Here is a 23,613-nt window from a genome sequence, read left to right as displayed (position 1 = left end):
TATAATATGTTGGTGATTACTTTTCTTGTAAAAAGTTATGGATGGACAGATGTCGCAAGTAGCTAATAAATACCAAAGACAAGTTATCGCTAGAGAAATTTTCTTATTTATTATTACTTTGTAAAAATAATTCTAACTTTTCTTTTGGGTTATTTTTATTCCACTATAATAATTTTCTATACAATCTACATATTGCTTACGTAACTTGTGGACCTCTTTCTCGAATAATAGCTCGATGTTTTTTCAGAAGTTTACTAGGCTCTACAATATTTGGATCATTCTCCTCGGCAAACTGGTCGAGTCTTTTTCTCAAAGCCATTTTTAACTCATTTATACATGTGCCTTTTAAAGCAGATATCCCGATAATATCTTCGAATTTTATTACCCTATCTGGTCTTATTTCTTCTGGTATTGTTTGTATGACTTCATTTATATTTTTTAATGAATGTTTAACAGATTCAAATGTTTCTTGAGAACCTTCTATGTCTAGTTTATTTACAGCGAGAATGGCCGGTTTGTCCAGCAACTCTTCATCATACAGCTCTAATTCTTTGTTAAGTAACATAATCGTTTCAAGGCAATTTCGCTTTGGATACTTGGGACTCAGTCTAAATCCTTCAATGTCTGCTATAAATAGAAGCAATTTTGTTCTCTCGACGTGTTTAAGGAACTTGTGACCTAGTCCTACATTGATGTGAGCTCCTTCTATGAGTCCAGGAAGATCAGCAATAGTTATTTGTCTTAAGTCTTCATACTGTATAGTACCTTTATTGGGTTTGATAGTTGTGAATGGATAACTCGCTATTTTAGGCTTAGCTCTAGATATAGCTTTTAAAAGCGAACTCTTTCCCGCGTTTGGGAATCCTACGAGACCGATATCAGCAATTAGTTTTAAATCTAATCGTATGTGATGAACCTGGCCGAAATGTCCGAGAAAACTGTTTTCCTTATTCCCGCCGGGGCCGCCGCGAGCAACGATGACTGTTTCTTCCTCCTTATCTATAGATCCTAATACCCTTCCATCTTCTCCGTAGATAGTCACGCCGAGCGGAACTTCGAGTTTTACATCAGCGCCTGGATTCCCAACAATTTTCGTTTTTCTGCTATCTTCGCCGTGTCCTGCGGTTATAGTTTTAGCGCGATATTTACTCACGATAGACCTTAAATCGGCCTTCTCATTTCCTACACAATATATACATCCTCCTTGTCCACCTAAACCACCAAACTTTGGTAGTCCAGTGCCACCGGTGCCGCCTTTTACATGAAGCCTCACGGTGTCTATAAACTTATTACGTAGATATTTTCGAGGGATTTTAATTTCCTTCGCAGCAAACCATGTTCTACTGAGAAAAACCATTTTAAAAGTTTAAAAACTGCCAACTCTTGTACATTTTTCCACTTTGTTTATATTTTTAGGTTAACACAACATCAATCTAAAACTTGTGAAGCTAGGTTATTAGAGCTGTCAGTTGTCACTAATAAATGAAATAAATAATGAACTGAACTTACGTTTTTAAGAAGTACCTAATTTTAAAGTTTAATTTTGAATATCAAAACTAGTTTTTGTGGTTTAACATTCAAACATCTATTGATGATATATTTAGAAAAGTTTTGCTTTGAAGCACATATTGAATATTGGTCCAGGAGCCAGGTACAAATATGGTCAACTCATCATTGCAGCCTATACAGCCAACTGCTGGACATAGGCCTCCACAAGTTTACGCCAAAAATAACGTGAACTCATGTGTTTTGCCCATAGTCACCACGCTGGGCAGGCGGGTTGGCGACCGCAGGGCTGGCTTTGTCGCACTGAAGACACTGCTGCCCGCAACGGCCTGTGTATTTCAAAGCCAGCAGTTGGCTGGTTATCCCGAACCCGGTCGGCTTTTTAGGTTCCAAGGCGGTAGCGGAACTGCGTTATCCTTTAGTCGCCTCTTACGACACCCACGGGAAGAGAGGGGGTGGCTATATTCCTTAGTACCGTAGCCACACAGTACATATGGTCAATTATTTCCTCCCAATCGAAACTTCGTAAAATGCATTAGGTAGGAAATAACTAAAATAAACTTTTTTTTTCTCCGTGCATGAGAGGCTGCTACTGCTCGCCACACCCATGGAGTCATAGCTGACGGTCGCGAATATTCATAATAATTATAAATCCCTAATGCATTTTATGAAGTTTCGATTGGGAGGACATTAGTCATGAAAATCTATCACTGGCTCCCGGACAATATGTTTAGAGTAATATTATAAAGTTTTACGTCACTTTTACGTCATACGATCATAGTATCCGAACTAGGCTAATATTCTTTGATCAGCTGTTTTGTCCATACTCATTATTTTCGTAATATGGAAAGAATTCCGAATTAATAATAGGCATTTAGGTGAAGATACTGAAGACTATTGAATCTAAAAATTTATTTGAATGAGTATTTCTGAAAAAGAAGTGACTTTAATTTAACTTGAATTTAATTTTCATTTAATAAATAGAATCGGATTGTATTTATCGATTTTATATTACTGTTTATTTATTATTTACAGTTTTTAAAAAGTAATTACGCGTCTTTTTCTAAAACACAAAAACTATTTCTATATAAATATGCACAAATTAAAATATTTAGTATCATTATATTTATTTTCAATGCTTTTACCATTCATCGCGAGCAGCGAGGGCGATCGATCGCCTTTTTATCAAAATTGTGTTAAAAGCTGTAGCAAAGCGAACTGTACCTTAGGTACGTTATTATGGATATTTTTCTATTATTTCTATATTTCTATTTTTTTACAAGATTTAAAATTCTTAAAAAAAGTTTACGTATATGTAGTAAAAAGAAGGTTTTATTTATCATTCTAAGTAAAAAAAAAAAAAAAAATTGTAGATGGATCATTTCAACCACAGTCAGCTGAACTCCAGGATATATGGTGCCGTTGGCTCAAATGGGACTGCAAGGATGACTGTCGTTACCACTGCATGTGGCGAACAGTGCAAGGATTTCAAGAGCGGGGTTATAAAATGCCTAAATTTCATGGCAAAGTATTCATATTTAGTTTTTCTCTGATTTTTATTACATTTATAGTGGAATTAAATATTCTACCTCTTTTTTTGGATACTTAATCTTGATGTATTTCTAATAGTAATGTAAAGTTTGCAGTTGATTATATTTCAACACTTATAAAGAAAGTTACATTCTAATAAAAACTATAGGAATTTGATTGGCGTGGTTTCATTGATTACTCGGGAGCTCTGACTATTTTACTCACCACAGGAACAACACTTCTTGAGAACAGCGTTATTTAACTACAAACTTTTGTAAGGTTGAGGTACTTTTTCAGTCAGGCTGCTCCAGATTTTGAGTAGGATGTATACTGTTTTGCCTTATCTCAATTGTAGTACCAAATAGTTTTATTATAAATACATAATTTTTTAACATTTTTTTAAACATATATTTAATGTATAAAGTGGTATACTGTTATATATATACTAATGTTATAAAGTGGAAATATTTGATTGTTTGTTTGCATAAAATGCCTATTTTTTGGGAGCCTTCCCAAACGACAAAACGGATTTGAAAAATTCTGTCACTGTTGGGCAGCTATACTGTCCCTGGGTGACATAGGCTATATTATATTTAAAAAAAATTAGAGGTCCTTACTAAAACTCCAATAGTGTAACCAAAGATGTAAAAAATAAGCTAATATATTCTCAAAAAAAAAAAAAAAAAAAAAAAATTAAAATGAAAATAAAAGTTTGTTTAAATAATAATATTCAAACTATATTTAGTAACTTGACGCAAATAGAAGGTTTTATGTGTATTATTTTTTATTTTATTTTATACAATGTTGATTTGATTTCAGTGGCCATTTAAGCGAATACTGGGCGTTCAAGAACCTGCGTCTGCTTTTGCATCTCTGTTGAACCTGATGAGTCACATTCATATGTACTCGGATATCAGAAAGGAATTTCCTATTAGAGACACACCACTGGTCCTATTCTGGCATGTGTTCGCTTTAGTAAGTATTTATATATACATGATGTTTATATTTTACAAGGTAAAACTAATTATGTCCAAAAGAATATTGTGTATGTGTGTATGTATGTATGTTTCATTGATGTCAAGTATGTATGTAATAAGTATATGTAAATTATTACTAATTTGAGTTCTGACACTAAAAAACAAATTATGTTTGTGGCAGTCAGGAGCTTGGAAAAAAAAAAACGAATAATTGTTAATTATGTATTAGTTATATATTAAAACAATAATTATCATATAACTAAATATTATAACTAACGACTACTTTAGTCGAAGTGGGACTAAAAAGTGTGATCAAAATAATCTTACAATTAATAACATAAGAAATTAAAACAAAGGGCATTGTAAGGCTAATACGGGAACTCGGCTAATGTGGGAAACTCGTAAGTCACTTGGGTAGTCGCCTAGATGGTCGACTGGAAAGATTCCATCAGTTTGGTACGTCAGCTTATTCGTGGCATTAGGGTTCCGTAACTAACAGCAAAACTTTATTTTTATTTCCTTGATTATAGTCCCAAAGTAGAAAGTTCTGGATAAACATTTTAATATTTTTATGTGTTTATTTCAATTGAGTTACTATTTTATTTTTATGTAACAAAAAAGGAGATTAGTAGTGCTAATAAGGATTGTTCTTTCATAACAGGTCTGTATGAATGCCTGGACCTGGTCTATCATTTTCCACACTAGAGACAGTCCATTCACGGAGTTCATGGATTATGCTTGTGCCCTGTCTATGGTGATGAGTTTATTTGTGGCAGCTATTATAAGGTTGGTATCCCAATACGCTGTGTGGCTACGGCATTAAAGAATATAGCCACCCCCTCTTCCCGTGGGTTTCGTAAGAGGCGACTAAGGGATAACACAGTTCCATTACCACCTTGGAACTTAAAAAGCCAACCGATGGCGGGATAACCATCCAACTGCTGGCTTTGAAATACACAGGCCAAAGAAAGCAGCGTCTTCGGTGTGACAAAGCTAGCCCTGCGGTCACCAACCCGCCTGCCCAGCGTGGTGACTATGGGCAACACACATGAGTTCACGCCGTTTTTGGCGCGAGCTTGTGGAGGCCTATGTCCAGCAGTGGACTGTGATAGGCTGAAATGATGATGATGATGATGAATGATGATCCCATAACACCTCACAGGTTTGTGATGATGACTCTTGTTTGTGTCTAGTTTCTCGAGTAATTAGTAATAGAAAAAGATATTGAAAAAAATTCTTGTGATAGTGTAAGTGGTATCCGGCTCAAAGGACCATGATATGTCCATATAAAAAATAATTAAGAATATAAAAAAAGTGTGTGTGTACTTATGTATGCACGTAAGAAGTCATACTTCATTGGCTAACTAAACTTCACGTTGCTAACTTCTTCGTTGACTAGCTAACTTCAGGGTGTTGGTTGTTTGTGACGGTGTGCGCGCGTATCGTAAAAATTTACTTTCACCATTTTTCCCTCATGCGCTAAAAGAAGTATAACTTCAAAAACTTAAAAAACTGTCCATCCCAAAGATGGCAGCAATACTCCATACAAGACCGAACTTGTGCTTGATATAGTTGAAGCAGCTGTTCTGGAGTGAAGTATCGCCGGAGTGAGTTTTGGAGCCGGATAAACCTTTTTTTACACGGGGACAATCCATCATGGATACCCTCCGGCGTCAGAAGGTTATATCAGATTCCTACTGACTAAAAAACCACCACGTATGAGCATTCGTCCGCCTGGGTGGGGCGAGATGAGGTCGCGCTATTCGCCACCTCGCTCCGGCAGCCAGAATAAACCTAGTACATCATAATAGCATAGTTGTCCATGCCCAGTCATGCAGCTGTTACTCTTCACAGGAGGATGTTAGGGGCTTATAATACGTCCTTGCTTTCAGAATATTGCACAGAAGGAGAAAATTAACAGCCGTCATTCTTCTCATCACTCTGCTGTACTACGTGGAGCACGTACGTTATCTGTACTCGGGAAGAATCGACTACGACTACAACATGCTTATTAATATACTTTTTGGTAAGAACTTTTTTAAATATATATTTTTTTACACCACTGACGTATCGAAGCGATTACCGTATGGCCTGCAACATCAGGTTCATAACAAGCGCATTACCGACCTAATCTGCGCCCTTACCTAAGAGCTTTGGCCACCTTACACACCGCAGGACCAACATTTTTTTAGACCAGTATAATTTGGCTTTGGTCTTTTGTAAGGTTGAGGTACTTCCCAAGACGGGCTGCTCCAGATTTTGACCAGGATATTTTCTACTTCAATTTATTTATTAATTTACTATGTGAGATACTAACATATCTGTATCCCCAGGTGTGGCGGGCTCGTTGCTGTGGATGGTGTGGGCCTGCGTCCAGTACCTGGCGGGCCGGCACTACGTGTGGCGGCTGGTCGCCTTCACCGTGTTCTCCGGGGCGGCGCTGACGCTGGAGCTCTTCGACTTCCCCCCAAGGAACGGATGGGACGCACATGCGCTGTGGCATTTGAGCACCTCATCGCTACCGGTTCTTTTTTATAAGTAAGTTGAGTGTGCAGTAAACTGAGGTAGGAAATATCATGCTCAAAATCTGGAACAGAACGACAGGGGACGGACCTGGAACCTGGACCTTACAGAAGACAACAAATAAATAATACTGCTGTCAAGCAGTGTTGTGTTTTTTTTGGTGAGTATGGTGACCAGACCTCCTGGGAGGCGATCGAGGTAGGGTTGGCAGCACGCTTACAATGCTTCTAGTGTTGCAGGCGTCGACGATTCTACGATTGCGCGTCTACGATTATCGTAGCACTAGTTGTATAAACATAAACCAAACAGCCTTGTCGGCAATCGGCGCTACGGCGCCGATTTTCATTTTAGTTTCCTTTTTTTACATAAACACTCATTTTTTTTTAATATCAATTATAAATAAAGATATGTTTAAATATTTCGAACTCTATTAAATCCACACAACAAACAACCAGACACATCTTGAAAATATTAATATTGTTTCGAAGTCTAAGGTATCCTTAACTTAGGATATCTAACTGAGTAAGAACAACTTCAGTGTTTTTAAAAAGCCAGACACACCAGCAAAGCTGACGTTATCCCAGTGATAAAACCTATCAATAATTTTTTTCGAGATAAAATTCTTCAACCACCACCGAAAAAGTGTTATAAGGAAAATACGCTCTAACAGAATTGCTGAACTGCCAAATCTTATATATAAAATTCTCGTATCACAATGTTAGTTACCATACTCTTCCGAAACGGCCGGACTGATTTTTATTAAATTTTGCGTGCATATCTATATTTTTCATACCCCTAAGTTATAAGAGGAGGGGGAGGGGGATTAAGAGGGTTAATAATATATATGGCAAAACAACTTTTGCGGGGTTAGCTAGTAGTTATATATATATATATATATATATATATATATATATATATATATATATATATATATATATATATATATATATACATCCAGATACATTTTTGGCGTCAAGCACAAACTGCGTTATTACGACGTCCCTCAGTTATGCTTACATTTTATATGTTTTTTCTGCGAATGTTGCTTATTTTTTTCATTTTAAATTCCGTGGGTTATATCAATTTCTTTAAATTTCTTTTTTGAGAATATTCTGCTTACAGTTGTGCCCAACCATTTATGAACCCCTTTCATGATACTTATGTTATTGCTTCCTCCATATATCCATATAGCCTCACTTAATGTACCGATTATTTAGCGTCCTATATAAGTAATGATGAAATGAGTGAGAAGTAAGCTGAAATGCGACGTTGCCAGTTTTCTAGTAGGTGTGATCATCTATCGTTAACTTAAGAAATAATTCTATTACGCTCGTTGAAATTTTAACATGTAACGGTCATAGGAACACCTCCAATTTTTCATCTTATAATAGCTTAATGAGTTGCAACATATATTATATTTAGGCTTTTAACATTTTAATTATTGACGACGTAGCACATCATCAGAATAATAATATAATAAATAATTATTTATCGTTTTGTCCATTTGTTATAAGTATTCTTTGACGGTTCGCAGGTTATGTCCACTTTCCTGCGAACCGTCAAAGAATAATAATAAATAATGTTCCCTTATCCTGCCACGGATACTTTCTGTACATTGAAGATATTTAAAAAAAGTGATACGGTCTATGAATACAGGTTACTGAATCGAACATTTTTTTTTATATGTTTGTATGTGTCGTTGTGTCTTCATCACGCCAAAACAGCTAAACGGATTACAAGTAATTTTAGAACATGGGTAACTGGGCATCCAAGAATACGAGGATATTATTTTTTCTTCTTCGCTGACGAATCTTATAGGTTAATTAAGTTTTATAGCCACAAATAGTTGTGCTGCCTGCTTTTACAAACAACATATTATTATCATTTTCAATATAAAAATGTCTCACGGCTAAAATATTTTTATACAGACTAAATAGTCTAACTACTTAACTCTATTTCACTAGAATGATTTACCTAAGTCGTCGTCTGGCAAATTTAAACGTCGTCAAACAATATTTACTTATAAAATATAAAGTATATCTTTTAAGTAGGTTTCTATTTTTTTTACGTGGATAACAATAGTTTATTAAACATTATACATATTTACAATTCACAACTTAAGAACTAAATATTTAAACATTTTTGAATATCATATCAAAAATTGACCGCTCCAGCGGGATTCGAACCAGCCAATTAAGCTATGGAACGACACGACACGGTCAGTCGGAGAAGCGGGTTCGAATCCCGCTGGAGCGGTCAATTTTTGATATGATATTCAAAAATGTTTAGAATTCCTAATGTGAGGGTAACACAAAAATAAAATCGTACAAACTAAATATTTACAGATAGTTTTGGTATAAATCATGTCCGCGTGGAATCATGTCAAGAATGCTGACAGCATTTTCTCGTTGAATCGCTATGCCGATTCTCTGGGTAAAAAAATGCACCAGCCCTCTTGTCACCAGTGGAGGCAATAAGGCGAGGAGTTATCTCATTTAAAAAAAATTTAGCACTGCTACTCCAAGGTCCAAGTGTTTCGACTGCAAATGGCACAAATATGTAATTTGAAATTAATGACGAATACTTGTGCCGATTAGTCGTTTCAGCTTTTTCCGCTGTGGCTCCCGCTTTTAAGGCTGTTTCCATGACATGAGAAGGAGCAAGTGTGTCAACGCAGGTTGCGTCCCACAAAAGCGCCCGTCCCCTTTCCCAGGGAACCAACGTCAATCCATCAGGTCTCTTGCCATCATTGCGACTAATTCCAGTAGGCTCGATAAGAGCAGGAACGTCGATGGTGGCAAGAGCTTTTTTATGATATCGTTTAGGGAACCGTGGCGGGAAAACCTACCTGAACTCTTGTTACAGGAAAGGCCGTGTAGTCCGAAAGAATCGACCTCTTTTCCGCACGGAGATCTGTGTTCAAAGCACAGTGGAGCTCCCAACCGGAGACCGAGAGCAATTCTAAAACTTTCATTGTCTAAAAGTTTCAAAAATTTTTTTGACGGCATTGCGTGTAGCCTGGATTGGGTCAAAAGCCAGAACAGCTGCAAAAAAACTTCGTATCCTTAATAACAGTATGCGTCAAACTAACGTCCGTATATGTGTTACGTATTGCGTAGCCCTTACCTTATATACGGACGTCGTAAATCTGTATATCTACTATTCGAACCACTACATATTCGACGTCCATGACCAAACCGTCACTAAACAAAAAACACAAATTTTCAGTAGGGGCGCTCAGTAACCAAATAAAAAATCATTGCAAAAATGTATTAAATGTAGCAGAACCTTTGTTTTTTCAGATTCAAAGACTGCTACCCAGCCTGGCTTCCATATTCATGCAAAAAAGTATAGATAATGTATATTTAATATATAAAATTCTCGTGTCGCGGTGTTTGTAGTTAAACTCCTCCGAAACGGCTTGACCGATTCTCATGAAATTTTTTGTGCATATTGGGTAGGTATGAGAATCGAACAACATCTATTTTTCATCCCCCTAAATGTTAAGGGTAGTCCACCCCTAAATTTAATTTTTAATTTTTAGATAAATTATTTTATTTTTTATTTTATTATGATTTGGCGTTGAAAAATACATACAACCCTATGTTTTCACCCTTCTACCAATAACCCTATTTTAAAATAGCGTTTAGCGGCAAGACAACGTTTGCCGGGTCAGCTAGTTAACTTATAGAAATATTTTTATTTTTATGACAAAATAGTGTCACTTTTCCGTTTAATATGTAAATTCAATTCGTAAATTCGTTAAAGCCTCACTTTTTCCTTTTAAGTGTACTTTTATTTTATTTTACTACGTAAGCAGTATTTTGCAACCGAGCGTCAAATAAGCAGCGACACGTGCGTAGCAACTTCGGCAAACTGTTTTTAAATGATTTGTTTTGACTTATTTGAATATTTCAAAACCTTCAAATACAGTCAGTTTGGCAACGTCGCAATAGGACGTCAAATAATCGGTTGTATCGGAAGAGTTTTAGCAAAGTATACGCTCTGTCGATATACGCGCTAGACTAGCGCTGCACCGTTGGTGCGGAATTTCGCGGAAGTTTTAGTTATACAAATGCAAATGTCTCAACGATTTTTTGCCTTCCGGCGATTTTTGTTGTACAGGTAGCTAGAGCCAAAAGGACTAATGGGACATCGATTAAAAAAGTGACGTCCGATATGCGGACGTCTAAAGGAGGTGGACGCCAGTTTAGATGCATTTCGGCCCATGTGGGACGCCTAATTATTAGCAGGATGTATATATATATATATATATATATATATATATATATATATTTGTCCGTATCTTAAATTTTCTTATTTACAGATTTGTCATACACGATATCAAGTTCTTGAAGACGACGTTCAACATCGAGAAGAGTGCATACAAAATAACCTAAATGTGCTTAAATCCTTCATTGACACCTTCTATCAATTTTGATCTCAACTGGGGCAACAATTACAAATATATTAAAGTAATGAATAATTTCATATCACTTTTAACGATACATGTTCAGTGTTACGATGTGTTCAGAAATTTTATTTATCATTAGTTTTAGATCGACAAAGTACATGTTGCTATTGTGTTTTAAAAGTTATATTACTTATAAAAGTATATAGTAGTAATTATAATTAAGTAATTTATTGATGTAAAAATAAAATCTTTAAAACTTTTCAAGACTTTTTATTTAACGAAACAATTTCAGAGAACACAGTTTTAAGACAACCAATAAAATAATAAAAACGTTAATTTTCAAATATTAACTTTTTCCACTGTTCACCGCAATTGATGCCAAGTTTGTGTTTCTTTAGCCAACCTAACCTTCCTTTATTGATCTTTTTCATTAATTCATTTTTCTGTAAAATATCCTGTTTTATACGCTTAGGAGGGTCAATAGATTTAAGTTGATTCGGTAATTCGTGGTTAACGATGGCACTTCTAGCTTCACAATTGTTCCAATATACAGGCCTTGCATGATTTATGCTTGAATGTCTAGAAACTGGTCGTTCCGAAGTACATTTACTTTCATGTTCGCGGAACGCTAATCGTTCGTTCCAATGTCTTCTGTACTCTTGTTCCAAATACGGAGATCGTTCAGATCTATTTCTATCATTTGGGTCAAAATTTCTTGATTTAAAGTATTCCTTTGTTCCATGATGTCTAGGTGATATTTTTGCAGATTTTTCGCTATATATTGTTTCATAATCATCTGAGTCACTTGCTTCATTTTCATCCCGCGTTTGTTTTTTCTTTTTAAATAATTTTACTGAGTTAAGTATTCTGCTAAAGAAGCCTTTACTTGGTTTTTTGTGCTGTAAAGGTAATTATTTGTTAAGGTTCACGAAATTAAACTAATACCAGAAAATTTTATTTAATAGTAACTATTTATAATTTAAGTAACTACTTATCTATACAAATAAATAAAATTGAAGTGTCTGTTTGTATTGTTTAAATAATCGCTTTTTGCTAAATGCATATGGACATCCATACACGGTATACACGGTACATATACCAAAATAACATTTTTTAAATTTTTTGTCTGAAACGGCTGGACCAGTGTAATAAGGAGTAACTTAGGCTACTTTTATTTTAGAAATTTATTTATTTTATAACTCTCCGAACTAAAGAATCACTTATTTGTTAAATTCCACGCGGACAAAGTCACGGGCTCAGCCAGTAATTTAAATATATTTACCTGTTCAAATTCTTCTTCTAGAACTACTGTACTGTCGCTATCACTTTCGTCGCCAAACTCTTCCGTTACTTCTTCATCTTCAACAATGGTTGAACTACGGATACTATTAAGTTCTAGTCTGTGAATATATTTATCTTTATTAATATTTCCCGTAGATTCTGCTTTAATAAAATTTGGTTTAATGACTTGTTTCGTATCACCAGCTAACGCATTGAGTATGTTGCTGTTCAATTTGTTTTGATTAATAGTTGATTGAATAGGAGAAACAATAGTTTCAACTTTATCATTTCCCTTGTTCGATATATCCTTGTTATTATCGTCTATAATATTGGTGGAAATTTTATCAGATTTAAGATCGTTGTATTCGCTCGTTGAACTGTCTTTCGTTGGAAACTCCATGTTTAAAGCCATTGATTTATAAATTTCTTTTATAAGTTTTTCAGTTTCTTTGCTGTTGGAAATATCAATTTTGTTGTTAATATTAGTAGCAGTAGTTGTAGCAGCCATTGTGGCGGGCTTCTTATGTGGCCTGCAAGAACCTTTTCTATAGTAACAAGTACACAAGTGTCGTCCTGACGTAGGTTGTACAAACACAGGAAAGTTTTGTAAACATTTTACAGGTTGGCATGGAATATTAGGGATGCAGTATTGACCGAGTGGAATTTGTTGAGAACAAGATGGCAAATAAGGTTTAGCGTTATATGAGTTATTGTAAGTATAGCTATGAAGCAGTGTTGAATCTCCTGGCAAACTATTCTGCGATTCGCCTTTTTGGACAACGGCATCTCTTTTTACTATTTCATCTGCATTGTTGAGCTTTGCATTAGTTTTGACTTCTTCTAATACAGATTGTAATATTGTTTTGATTTCGTTTAGAGTTATTTCTTTACACTCCTCAATCAACTCTAATTGTGTGCTTTGATTACTAACTTGTAAGTTTCTGACTACTTCGTCAGTTTCGACGGATTCATTCTTTCGTGTTATAGATTTGACAATACAAGTTTTTCGTTGTTGTGGTTGTTGATGTTCTTGTTTTGGGTATATATCATTGTAGTCGATGTGACAATTTTTAGACGTTTCACTACCAGCCTTCTGCCCTAACTTCCTTATTTTGTCTTGATCTATGTGATCTATCTTATGTGCTTTATTTTTTTCCTGCATTACTGTTGGTTGAAGTCTTTTACTTGTGTGTTGTTTAGCCGGTGTTTCCGTATTATAGTTCACAATATAAGGATATAGACGTTTTTGCTTGGTTCTCAGAGGCTCAGGCCAACATTTAATTTCAAAATTCATTTTATTGTCCATTTTTTGTTCAAGGTTGTATTTTATGAATTTATTGTTATTTTCTTTTACGGGTATTATGTCATATTGATTGGAATCGTAATAAACTTTAGTGTTATCTAGGGAATGATCTAACTTTGTTAGGATTAAATCATAATTAGTTTTTGTCATATAATTGTCGATATTTTGAAATTTACCATGACAACAAGAACACACATCAGAGTCATAATGGTTGAAATGTTTACATTTCTTTTCGATATCTCTGCAAATAGGTCTAGAAAAGTTACTTGTATCGGAGAATTCTTCCACAATTTCGTTAGGGTCGTATTGTCTTCGAATAACGTTATTTAAATGAGACATGCACAGTTTATCATTGCTGTTTAGAATTTCATTACATTTTATTGGAACATTCTTTACATTAAATGGGTTATCAGTTTGTGCGTAGTACACCAAATGTGTTTTCATTTTACTATTTCCCTTGTAAACTTTTTTTCTTTTTCGTTTTCTAAAGATGTTTTTGCAACGCTCTATGGCAGCTGCGTTGTCATTACTAAAACCTTTACGTGGATTAAAATCACAACTTTTTTTTGTATCAGGTGCTGATAGAGCTGGGAACACAAAAGAAACGTTTGATTTTTTTGCCCTAGAGGAGCAACTTCCACAGCATGTCGCAATTTGTCCCGATTTTATAGTCTCAATAGGTTTATTACTGCAATAAGATACTGTACTAGATTGTTTTCCGAAATTCGATCCATACAAAGCTGTATTAACAACAGCTGACGGTTTATCTTTAGCTTTGTCCGTCAATTTTTCGTCAACAGAAGTTCCTCGTTGCTGTGCTTCGTGTAATTGTTTTTCTAGGTTTATAATTTTCTGTTGTAGATCTGTTACATCTATTGGAATGCAAGATATAATTTTAACTTCGGTTTGCGATGCTGTATTGCCTGTGAAATTTTAGATGATCAAGAATTTGATACAACATTTAGTAAATCACCCATATAGTTACTTATTAAATAAATTACCTAAATTGAAGGCAACTCTACGCAAAAATGTTTCAACGCCTTTGAAGCGTTGTTTATACGGTTTTTGAAACTGGTCCCTGCTCATATTGAAGAACGGCTGAAAGGACTAATTATTAAATTATTTTATATGATGCTATTTGTAATGAAATTACGCCTTTAAATACCTTTTTATGTGTTTATATAGTAATCATTTCATTTTTCATTTTAAATATTATCACTAAAATTAAATATTACTTTACAAATTTTCTTAGTGTATTGTGGTAGCTTGTTGTGCCAAACAATCAATTAATTCATCCGTCAGTATATATTTTCAAATAGAATATAATAATCTTCTTTATAATAAATTAAACCTTTTTCGAGAATTGTTACGTATTGCGCATTTTATACGAAAGTAAATTTTTAATTTTGCCCTACTTTATGAAAAATCTAAACGATTAAATCATAATGATATTTTTGCGTCATCAATTCTCAATATTCTTTCAAAATATTATATTCAATAATTTTTCATACTCTATTGAAGTATTTTTTGATAATCCTTCTACTTTCATTCATATTCTACTTCTCTCTTTTGAGTTTCTTTACTGAATGTTTTAATAAATTATAAGTTACTCGTAGATATGAAGAAAACGGGATAAGTTATTGAGCTAAGTTACTTATCAGCTAGTATATCTTATAGCGTGATGATATATGATTTCCTAAAAAGTCATTAAACAGATATTGCAAAGAAAAAAGTCTTTAAAACCAAGTCAGTAGATTTTAAAGTTTACGCATGGCAACTAAGAAATAAAAAGAAATCCATCTTCATATAAATATTCAATAAATCTATAGTCAATTTCAAATAAAATAACTCTTCAGAAAACAAATTGAACGAAACGTTTTTTAATTTAAAGCAAAGCACAGAGACAGCATACAAAACACGACACAAAACTAATTGAAATTAAGTAGATATTTAAAGAAACATTCGTGGTCTATACATCTTTGGTGGGTCACCAAAACTAGACTTATCTTTACCAAGTAGCGTCTTGATGATCAAGTTTCGAGGAGAGAAGGGATTTCTTTTATAAAACAATTTTTTTAAGATAGTACTCCTCATCTTCATGTCTCCTTGGGCTAGATGCTTTTGAGTTTTTAGAGAAAATGACATTGGATCTGGATTCTGAAGTTTGGCCTTTTCTTGCAGACTTTTCCATAATGTAGGTTTGTTCTGAACCGGAGGTGCAGAAAACTGCTGAGTTGCATCTTGTCGAATCGGGGGCTGTATTTTTTTGGCAAATCTATGAAATATGGACATTTTTCGCTCACTTTGAGTAGCTATACTTTTTACTTCGATTTCCTTGAGACACAAAGGGACTTGGGGAGAGTGGAGTTGGTTATATTGTGGATTATAATTAGGATATAATGGAGAAGGATGATGGTTTTTTGGATGTCGATGTGATGGAAGCATTGGATCATAAAATTGTCTACAGTTATCATGGAATTCGTTAGGCATTCGATGTTGCGGAATATTTCGAGAGTCTCTGTCATCATGATTGTAAGGGTGTTTATGCACATGTGGTGGACAGCAACACTGTTCTGGTATCGGTGGTGGGTGGAAATACTCCTGTCCGTGCATTGAATAGTTTGTTATATGTTGTTTAAATGGTGGTTTCGATTTAACATTGACTTCTACTGCGCTTTCATTCTCAGTTTCTTCTTCAATAACATCTCTTTTCCTCCTTAACAGCCGCAATGATTTCAGCACTTTTTTAAACGGACTTTGTTTACCCTGTTTAAAATAAATTCAGTATTAACTTAATTGGTATATTTGCAGTTGAACTTAAAAAATAAAAAAATAATTTTTTTTTTGAATTAATTTCGATTCTGTACCAAAAAAGCAAAGTTCTTCAAAGAGATTCTTATTCAGTACCTTTGAAATTTGCACAATACACATATTTATTACACCTAAAACTAAACAGTATGAAACGTTCATTAAGCTTGGTGAAGTTGTTATTTTAAAGAAATTAAAACTGAAAATTAGATACCTTTTTCTTAGGATGCTCAGTACTGACATCAGATTCTGTGGAGGATTGCGAAGCTTCTAAACTTAACTTGTCTAATACTGTATCAGAATAGCTGGCGTTGGTCGTGTAACCTTCTGAAGGTATTCTCGATCCAATGGCCTCGCAGCTCTTAGAATGGCAATTCATATTTGGTGTTCCAACATTAGCGTCATGCTTAAAGGCTTTGGTGCTACCCACACTTCTATTTGTTAATAAATTTTTATTTACATTACGCATTTCACATCCACTGCCCTCATTCTTAGGAGAATATTCGCCCACTTTTGAAGGTGTTTTTGATTTTTGCGAAACAAATTTGTAAATTTCTTTAATAAGTTCTTGAGTTTCATCTGTAGGCTTCACTTCGGATGGATTGCTTTTGTTATTGTGACTATCTTTTTCGTGACAAATATTTTCTTTTGAATTCCTCGCACATGCCATGCATGTGAAACTTGGATTATGTAACATGTAGCCACTTTGAAGACAGTTCATAGGACATATGGGAATAATTGGGTAGCAACAAGGACTTGGAAACGTTGGTAGAAATGGTGGCATACCGCAATTCCCCACGTTATGGTTGTTATTCTCCATGTTAGGTGTATTATTTGGAATCATATTTCCATTTACTTTGGTTCCATTCTGAATATCACTCGTAGTTTTGTTTTCAATTCTATTCGTGACATTTGATTTTTCATCATTCGTCGATTCTTTCTTTATTTCGATTAAAAAACTTTGTAAAATATTTTTAATTTCACCAAGAGTTTTATCTGTTTTATGAACACTGAAGTCCGTAGCTTGAGTATTTATAGTAGTATCATTGTTTGATATGTTTATGGGATCAACTTTGAAACTACTCATAGTTTCTATTTGTTCATGAACTTGTAAAGATTTCTGAGTATTAACTTTTACTAAATGTTCGTTTCGTATATTTTGTGGTTGCTGCAACCTTGCCGATGTTTCGCTGTCATATTCATCTACTGTTTGCTTATAATTCTCAAGAGATTCTAACTTTTTTCCACTTCGGGGTCTTAGATCGACTAGACTGTTTTCATATTCATCATAATTGTGTACTTTTAAATTAAGTCGCGGTCTCTGAGTTCTTGGTGACGGTGGTACTTCCTTAAAATGATATATCATTTTATTGTCATCTACAAATTTATGTCTGGACTTTGGACTTGATTTTTCTTTTACCGGAACAACATCGTAAAAGGCTGAATTGTTGTAATCGTGAACATATCGTCTACATTTCTTATTGTGATTTTCATTCGAACTGTATAGTCGAGTATCGCAAATACTTCTCATATCACTTAAATCATTATTTCTAATGTACCGGTGCTTTCTTCTTCTATTATCGTCATAGCAACAAGAGCACAGCTCACTACCTTCTTGGATATCATGTCGTATTCTAAATTCTTGATCACGGCAAACTGGTGCAGAGAATTGACTGAAATCTGAATGTCGTTTACCAAATAACTTTACAGGTTTATATTGCCTTTCAATTATATCAGCTATAAACTCCTCATCATAACTTGTTACTTCGCGTTTATTTCGTCGATTTTTATTACTTCTTTCATATTTTTCATATTTGTGATTCATTGGTATAGCATCTTCTATGTATTCTTTCTTTCGACGTTGTTTTTGTCGGTGACTTGAACAGCTAGGGTTGACGTAATCTCTATGTTTGGAGCTATCCAATGAGTGAAAGCTACTTGTTGAATACACTCGCGATATTTTGTCATTTTTACTTTTGATATAATGGTGCTCGTAATATTGGTCCGGTTCTACTCCACCAGATTTTTTGTTTCTTTTGTTCTTTGTTTTAAGAGTAGCATTGTTACTAATGGCCGATTCGCAAGAGTTCATGTCTCGTTTAGCATTGTGGCTTCTTTCATTAATATCATTATTTTTATTATATTTTTGATTTACCTTACTCGAATTTTTATATAAAAGATTAGTTTCCAAGTTTTTAAGAGTTATGTTAGATTTTCCAGGTTTTTGAACTTCAACTTCAAGATTTCCTTGCTTTGCTAAGTTGACTGACTCTTTTCTAAATGTCTCCTCGAGTGTCGCTATATCCTGACAGTGTTTGCTAACTCTGTCCAATTGCTGCTCTATACATTCTATTTTATTTTTCAAATCTGAAACACTGACTCCTAGCGTTGAATTCGTCAAAGTATCTCGACGGGATGAAGTGCCTAGAGAAAAAGATTAGTCTTAATGCAAGATAAAAGGAAATGAAATAGATTCAGATGTGTTCCTTATAATAATATTTATTTTATAATAATAATATTTTAGATTCCAAGAAACAAAATTTTTAACAAACCAATACTTGACCTAATTTTTGATTGCTTTATGGTGGTTAATGCATAATTACCTAAAGCCTTACGTAGGAAGTTCTTTATAGCGCGGTATCTTTGCTTTGTACGTGGTGATATGCGACGCCGCGGTGTTCTTAGTGTCATTACCCGACGTCACGGCTGGGTAAACATAATATTATAAATACCGAGTAAAATACACATAAAAATAACTGCAGGAAATTTCCATTTAAATACGACCATCTTATTAGTAATTTTTAGAAACGAAAATGGTGGTCTTAACTTCTTATAATTCTATTACTTACCTCGGATTAGTTTTACGCAAGATTCCCAATGATAATTTTTGATGCATCGCACAAAGAAAAATTCATAATTTTACAAATTATCCTAATTCGTACCTAAATATATTGTTCTTAAAATTAAATTATATTTTGCGTTAATAAAAAGAAACTGGACTTTTAAATTTACAATTTGACATCGTTTAATGTTACACATATGACAATTTAATATTATTTTCAAATTGCGTCAGAGACGGTCATTTGTTCAGTAAACAACAAAAGATTTCAAGCCAAATGTAAAGAATAATGAACAAAAAATATTATAAAAAAACTACTAGCGTGTACGTTTTAATCTATAAATTTAACATATATAAAATTAATATAAACATACATAAATTAATGTAAAATTAAAATAGACATATAACAATTCTAACAGATTATAACCGATCATTTTAAATTTAGAATCCCAAAGTTCGACTTAAATTAACGATTTTAGTCAATCTGACATAGATATGCCAGAATCTAAGGTCACAATTTGAAAATTTCCGTTACTATTTAAAAATGATATTAACCATTTTAAAACGTTTACCTTTACAAGGTAAAACTTTATTAATGCCAAAGATAAGGCCGACACAAATTGTAAGGCAGTCTGGGGAATTACTGCCTCCAACTCAGTACGACGTGCCGATACCGAGAAAGCTTCATCTGACTTACGTTCTTCGAACTTATTGGGAAATTATACCTTTGTTCCTTGTGACTTGTACAAGTTTGTCATTTATGTTCTTCTCTATCGCCTGGGCCTTTAAGAATAAGGTAAGTGGTACGCCGCGTTGGCGCTCATCTTAGTAATAAAATTCCAAAATAGTTTTGAAAGCGTATATTAGACTAACGGCGTAATGATGTCTCAGAGATCCACATTGATCAATGGTAGAAATCCGAATAAATCTAGCACACTGAGTGCAGCTATATTTTTTCACTTCAGTGCACATGTGTACGTTATGTATCTCAACAAATCAAACGTGAATTACAATTTAATGTTTTAATTAAATATAATAACTTTACATTATAATTATCAAGCTTCATCTTATTAAGTAATTCAATTGAATCAAATTATTAAACTGAATTAGTTAAATTGACTAACAATTGTATTGCGCCGACACATTACATAAATGAATAAATATATATTACGCCTTGACTTAGGGCAGGGAATCAATTCAGACCCCCTCGTGGACAGAAAGTCCGAATTGAGCAGTAGAGCCGATTTAGTTACTACCTTTATAACATGGATAGGAGGAGCAAGATGTCCTCCTGCCTTAAATAGCATTACGATATTTAAGAGCGGTTTCTTTTTTGGTTACTTTAATAATATTTTTCTTATTACAATTATTTCAGGTGGATGTAACCTACACAAGCCGTAGTCGTGAGTGCATATCTCGTACTATGAACCTACGGAACCCATCTGTCCATAAACTGTTCATCATCAACCAGCGCTATGAGCCGTGGCCCGAGATGCAGGATGTACTGGACAAGATGGTGATGGCTGAGAAGAGGGCGCTGGTGCGTCTCCAGACATGCGCTCAATGAACCATAGACAAAATAAATTTGAACTGGCAACACAATAATTTTTGATATATTTTAATTTTGATAAATCACCCTCGTATCACTTTATATATATTTTTTAATTTACTAGAAGTAGTTAAAGTAATAAATGTTAGGAATTTTTTGTGCATATAGAAACAAAATACTTTGTGGGCGGTCAGTTCTGTTTTTATACTGTAATATGCACAATATTTCAATTGTATAGAAATTTACTTAATTTTAATATTTTTACTGCATTACCACGGTTTAGTTACATAAAGGAGATATTTTGAATATATTTACGTTTGGATGTTTTTTTATTGTAATAAAACGAATATTTTGTTTTTGTTAAGACGTTTTATTGTCATTCACGAGTGCATCCGCTAACACTACAACTCTACTGTTACGTTTCTTAGTTTTTCATACAAATGTCGTTATATAGATATTAACAATTTTAGTGGCTTTTTTATATTCTAAAATTATACAAAGCAAGATTAATTTGGCAATATAAGACGTCATTTAATTAAAAATTATAATAAACGATCGATAACATATAATCATGTAACTTAAATACACATTAAGGACATTATGTTCGTTGCAATAGTTTGCCACCTCCAAGGTCTTACAGTTAGTAGCTCATAGTAATAATAACAATTTGGAACATAATAATAATACAAGGGTGACTTTCTCTTAAAAATAACACAAATTCAGTTAGTTGGTGTAGTATTTTTTGAGTGTCAAGTTATATAAAACCACATCTATATATCGACATTTCTATCAACGTACAGGCAAACAGGAGTTCAACGAATAAAATAAATCAACTATGAAATAGTATCTACTAATAAGCTCTTAGAGTTGGAATGTTCTATATCGTTTTAGTAATCGTCTGTATGTAAATATTACGTTTTTTAATTATGTGAATCAACCTCTTTCGAATTACAAATCAAAGTGGCCAGTTACATGACATTTTGACGATAGCGATAGCAATATGTTATTTTCTTGGCGTTACTACTGCGAGAGTAATGGCGATTGTGTTATATTTTTTTACATAAAAACTATGTATATTTTTAAGTATAATTTTTACTTTACATACAGACTTTTTGCAAACAATGTAAGTTTAACCTACAGGTTTAACATAACATACCGATCAATAAATAGCTTATAAATAAACATGAGCGTAACTAACATGCGACTACATAAAAAAAAACATGTCATAGACAAGAAAAATTATAAGATTATTAATATTTTTAATTTTTGACTTTAAAAATATTTAATTTTTTTAATTCTACCCTCGTAAGCGTGAAAGCGATATCTTTATAAAAGTATAATTTTGAGTAAATGCGTCATTAAAGACGTTCTTTTAAGTTTTTTAATTTAAACTAAGTTCGCTGTTCCTATACAAAAAAATGATAGTTTTGTTTCGTTCGTTATTTTATTTATTTAATTTAAAATTTTTGTAGTACATATTTGAATTTATATTAAAAATAGTATTTCTTTAGCATTGTTTGTAGTGAAAATAATAAAAAGCAAAATCGATAGATTGATATTGGATACCGCTTTAGCTTATAAGAACTATAACATTTAAATATTGTGATATTTTTTAACATAGATAGTGAGTTCTAAGTATTGTACCGTTACTTTCATTTATTACAAGGTCGTTCATAAAATCTCTTATTACATAGTAAAGCTTAGCTTATAAATATATCTATTGAAAATGTTAAAATTTGTGCTTCGGATCACAACCGAATATTTGAAATAAAGTGAGAAAATTACAAAAGTTCATTTAAACCGGTTCCTAAAACGATTTTTTTTAATAAGTATAGGGAACCGGACTTCAAATATTTTTAAACGAAATACAAGATGGCGACTATATTTCGTGTTACCTTATATAATATTAATAATACATTAGTCTGTGATTTTTACGTAATTTAGTAAATTTAAATATTTGTTTATTAGTAATTATATTTTTTATTTCAGTGACAATTAAATCAAATTTTATGTAATTAAATAATTAATGAATGTAGTAATTTCACATATGGCAAGACTTTATAAAAAATATGATTGATATGTTAAACGAAAACAAAAAAAAAAAAAAATATAAATATAAAAATTCAATTCCATGTCATTTTTAGCATTAATAAATAATTTACAGTAGTTAGTGAAAGTAATTTATATTTGTCTTATTGTTATTAAACTAGTCAGAACAATATTAAATTAAAAATTGTATTAATTTTGACGCTGTTTTAATAATTCCGAAATCAGATTCGGTTTTTGCGTGTCCTAGTATTTATTACAGTTATCAAATTTGTTTCTTAGTATCATACAGCTTCCGCCATTTTAGATTTTGTTAATGTTTATTATTAGTATAAAACAGTTTACATCTTCTCTGTAAATGCTTATGGTAAGTTCTATCTATTTACAATAATTTAAAAATTAAAATGATTCCTACACTAATTATTGTGCTCCGTGCCGACATCGATGGGCAAAGAGAAATTACTTCTTGTGGGTACTTTGTTCCTTATCAAAGATCATTTGAGATAGTTAATTAAATATTTTACAAGTGTATTAATATAATTTATTATATTTTAAAAATAAATAATTATTTACAGTGATATGTTTATCTATTAAATGTATTGCACAGTCCCGGATCTAGTGAGGGCCAAGTGGGAACCCCGCCCCCGGAGCAACCGCTAAATAATAGAATGAATAAAAAACCGACTCGCTACGGCACTTAGAATCTCTAATAGTTGTATCAATTTCGAAACACCAAGGAATTTGACATAAAAATTGCCAACCATTAAGCACTTGTGAATTTTTTGCAATTTATCTCAAATGCTGGAGAGAGGGCGCCACTATCAAGTATTTCCCCCC

At 33.3% G+C, this 23,613-nt stretch overlaps 4 protein-coding genes across 4 annotated transcripts; 2 read left to right on the top strand and 2 right to left on the bottom strand.

Annotated features, from left to right (window-relative positions):
- Nucleotides 1-88: 88 nt before the first annotated feature.
- LOC123653770 (GTP-binding protein 10 homolog) lies at nucleotides 89-1,444 on the bottom strand. Its single transcript, XM_045589753.1, has one exon. It carries the CDS (start codon nucleotides 1,355-1,357, stop codon nucleotides 197-199), a length of 1,161 nt encoding a protein of 386 aa, XP_045445709.1. The 5' UTR covers nucleotides 1,358-1,444; the 3' UTR covers nucleotides 89-196.
- Nucleotides 1,445-2,311: 867 nt separating this feature from the next.
- LOC123654106 (post-GPI attachment to proteins factor 3) lies at nucleotides 2,312-11,199 on the top strand. The gene is made up of 7 exons (XM_045590067.1): nucleotides 2,312-2,735; nucleotides 2,880-3,034; nucleotides 3,856-4,011; nucleotides 4,675-4,799; nucleotides 5,906-6,039; nucleotides 6,347-6,551; nucleotides 10,864-11,199. The coding sequence occupies exons 1-7, from the start codon at nucleotides 2,600-2,602 to the stop codon at nucleotides 10,934-10,936; spliced, it is 984 nt and encodes a 327-aa protein (XP_045446023.1). The 5' UTR covers nucleotides 2,312-2,599; the 3' UTR covers nucleotides 10,937-11,199.
- Nucleotides 11,200-15,385: 4,186 nt separating this feature from the next.
- Nucleotides 15,386-19,033, bottom strand: LOC123653904. The gene is made up of 3 exons (XM_045589880.1): nucleotides 18,946-19,033; nucleotides 16,557-18,766; nucleotides 15,386-16,300 (listed from the first exon to the last, which is right to left on the bottom strand). Exons 1-3 carry the CDS (start codon nucleotides 19,031-19,033, stop codon nucleotides 15,485-15,487), a joined length of 3,114 nt encoding a protein of 1,037 aa, XP_045445836.1. The 3' UTR covers nucleotides 15,386-15,484.
- A 692-nt stretch (nucleotides 19,034-19,725) lies between these two features.
- LOC123653902 lies at nucleotides 19,726-20,748 on the top strand. The gene is made up of 2 exons (XM_045589879.1): nucleotides 19,726-19,977; nucleotides 20,557-20,748. The coding sequence occupies exons 1-2, from the start codon at nucleotides 19,726-19,728 to the stop codon at nucleotides 20,746-20,748; spliced, it is 444 nt and encodes a 147-aa protein (XP_045445835.1).
- The last annotated feature ends 2,865 nt before the right edge of the window (nucleotides 20,749-23,613 follow it).

This window comes from Melitaea cinxia, chromosome 5 (assembly GCF_905220565.1).
Source record: "Melitaea cinxia chromosome 5, ilMelCinx1.1, whole genome shotgun sequence".
Classification (NCBI taxonomy): Eukaryota; Metazoa; Arthropoda; class Insecta; order Lepidoptera; family Nymphalidae; genus Melitaea; species Melitaea cinxia.
This window is presented reverse-complemented; position numbering and strand designations above follow the sequence as displayed.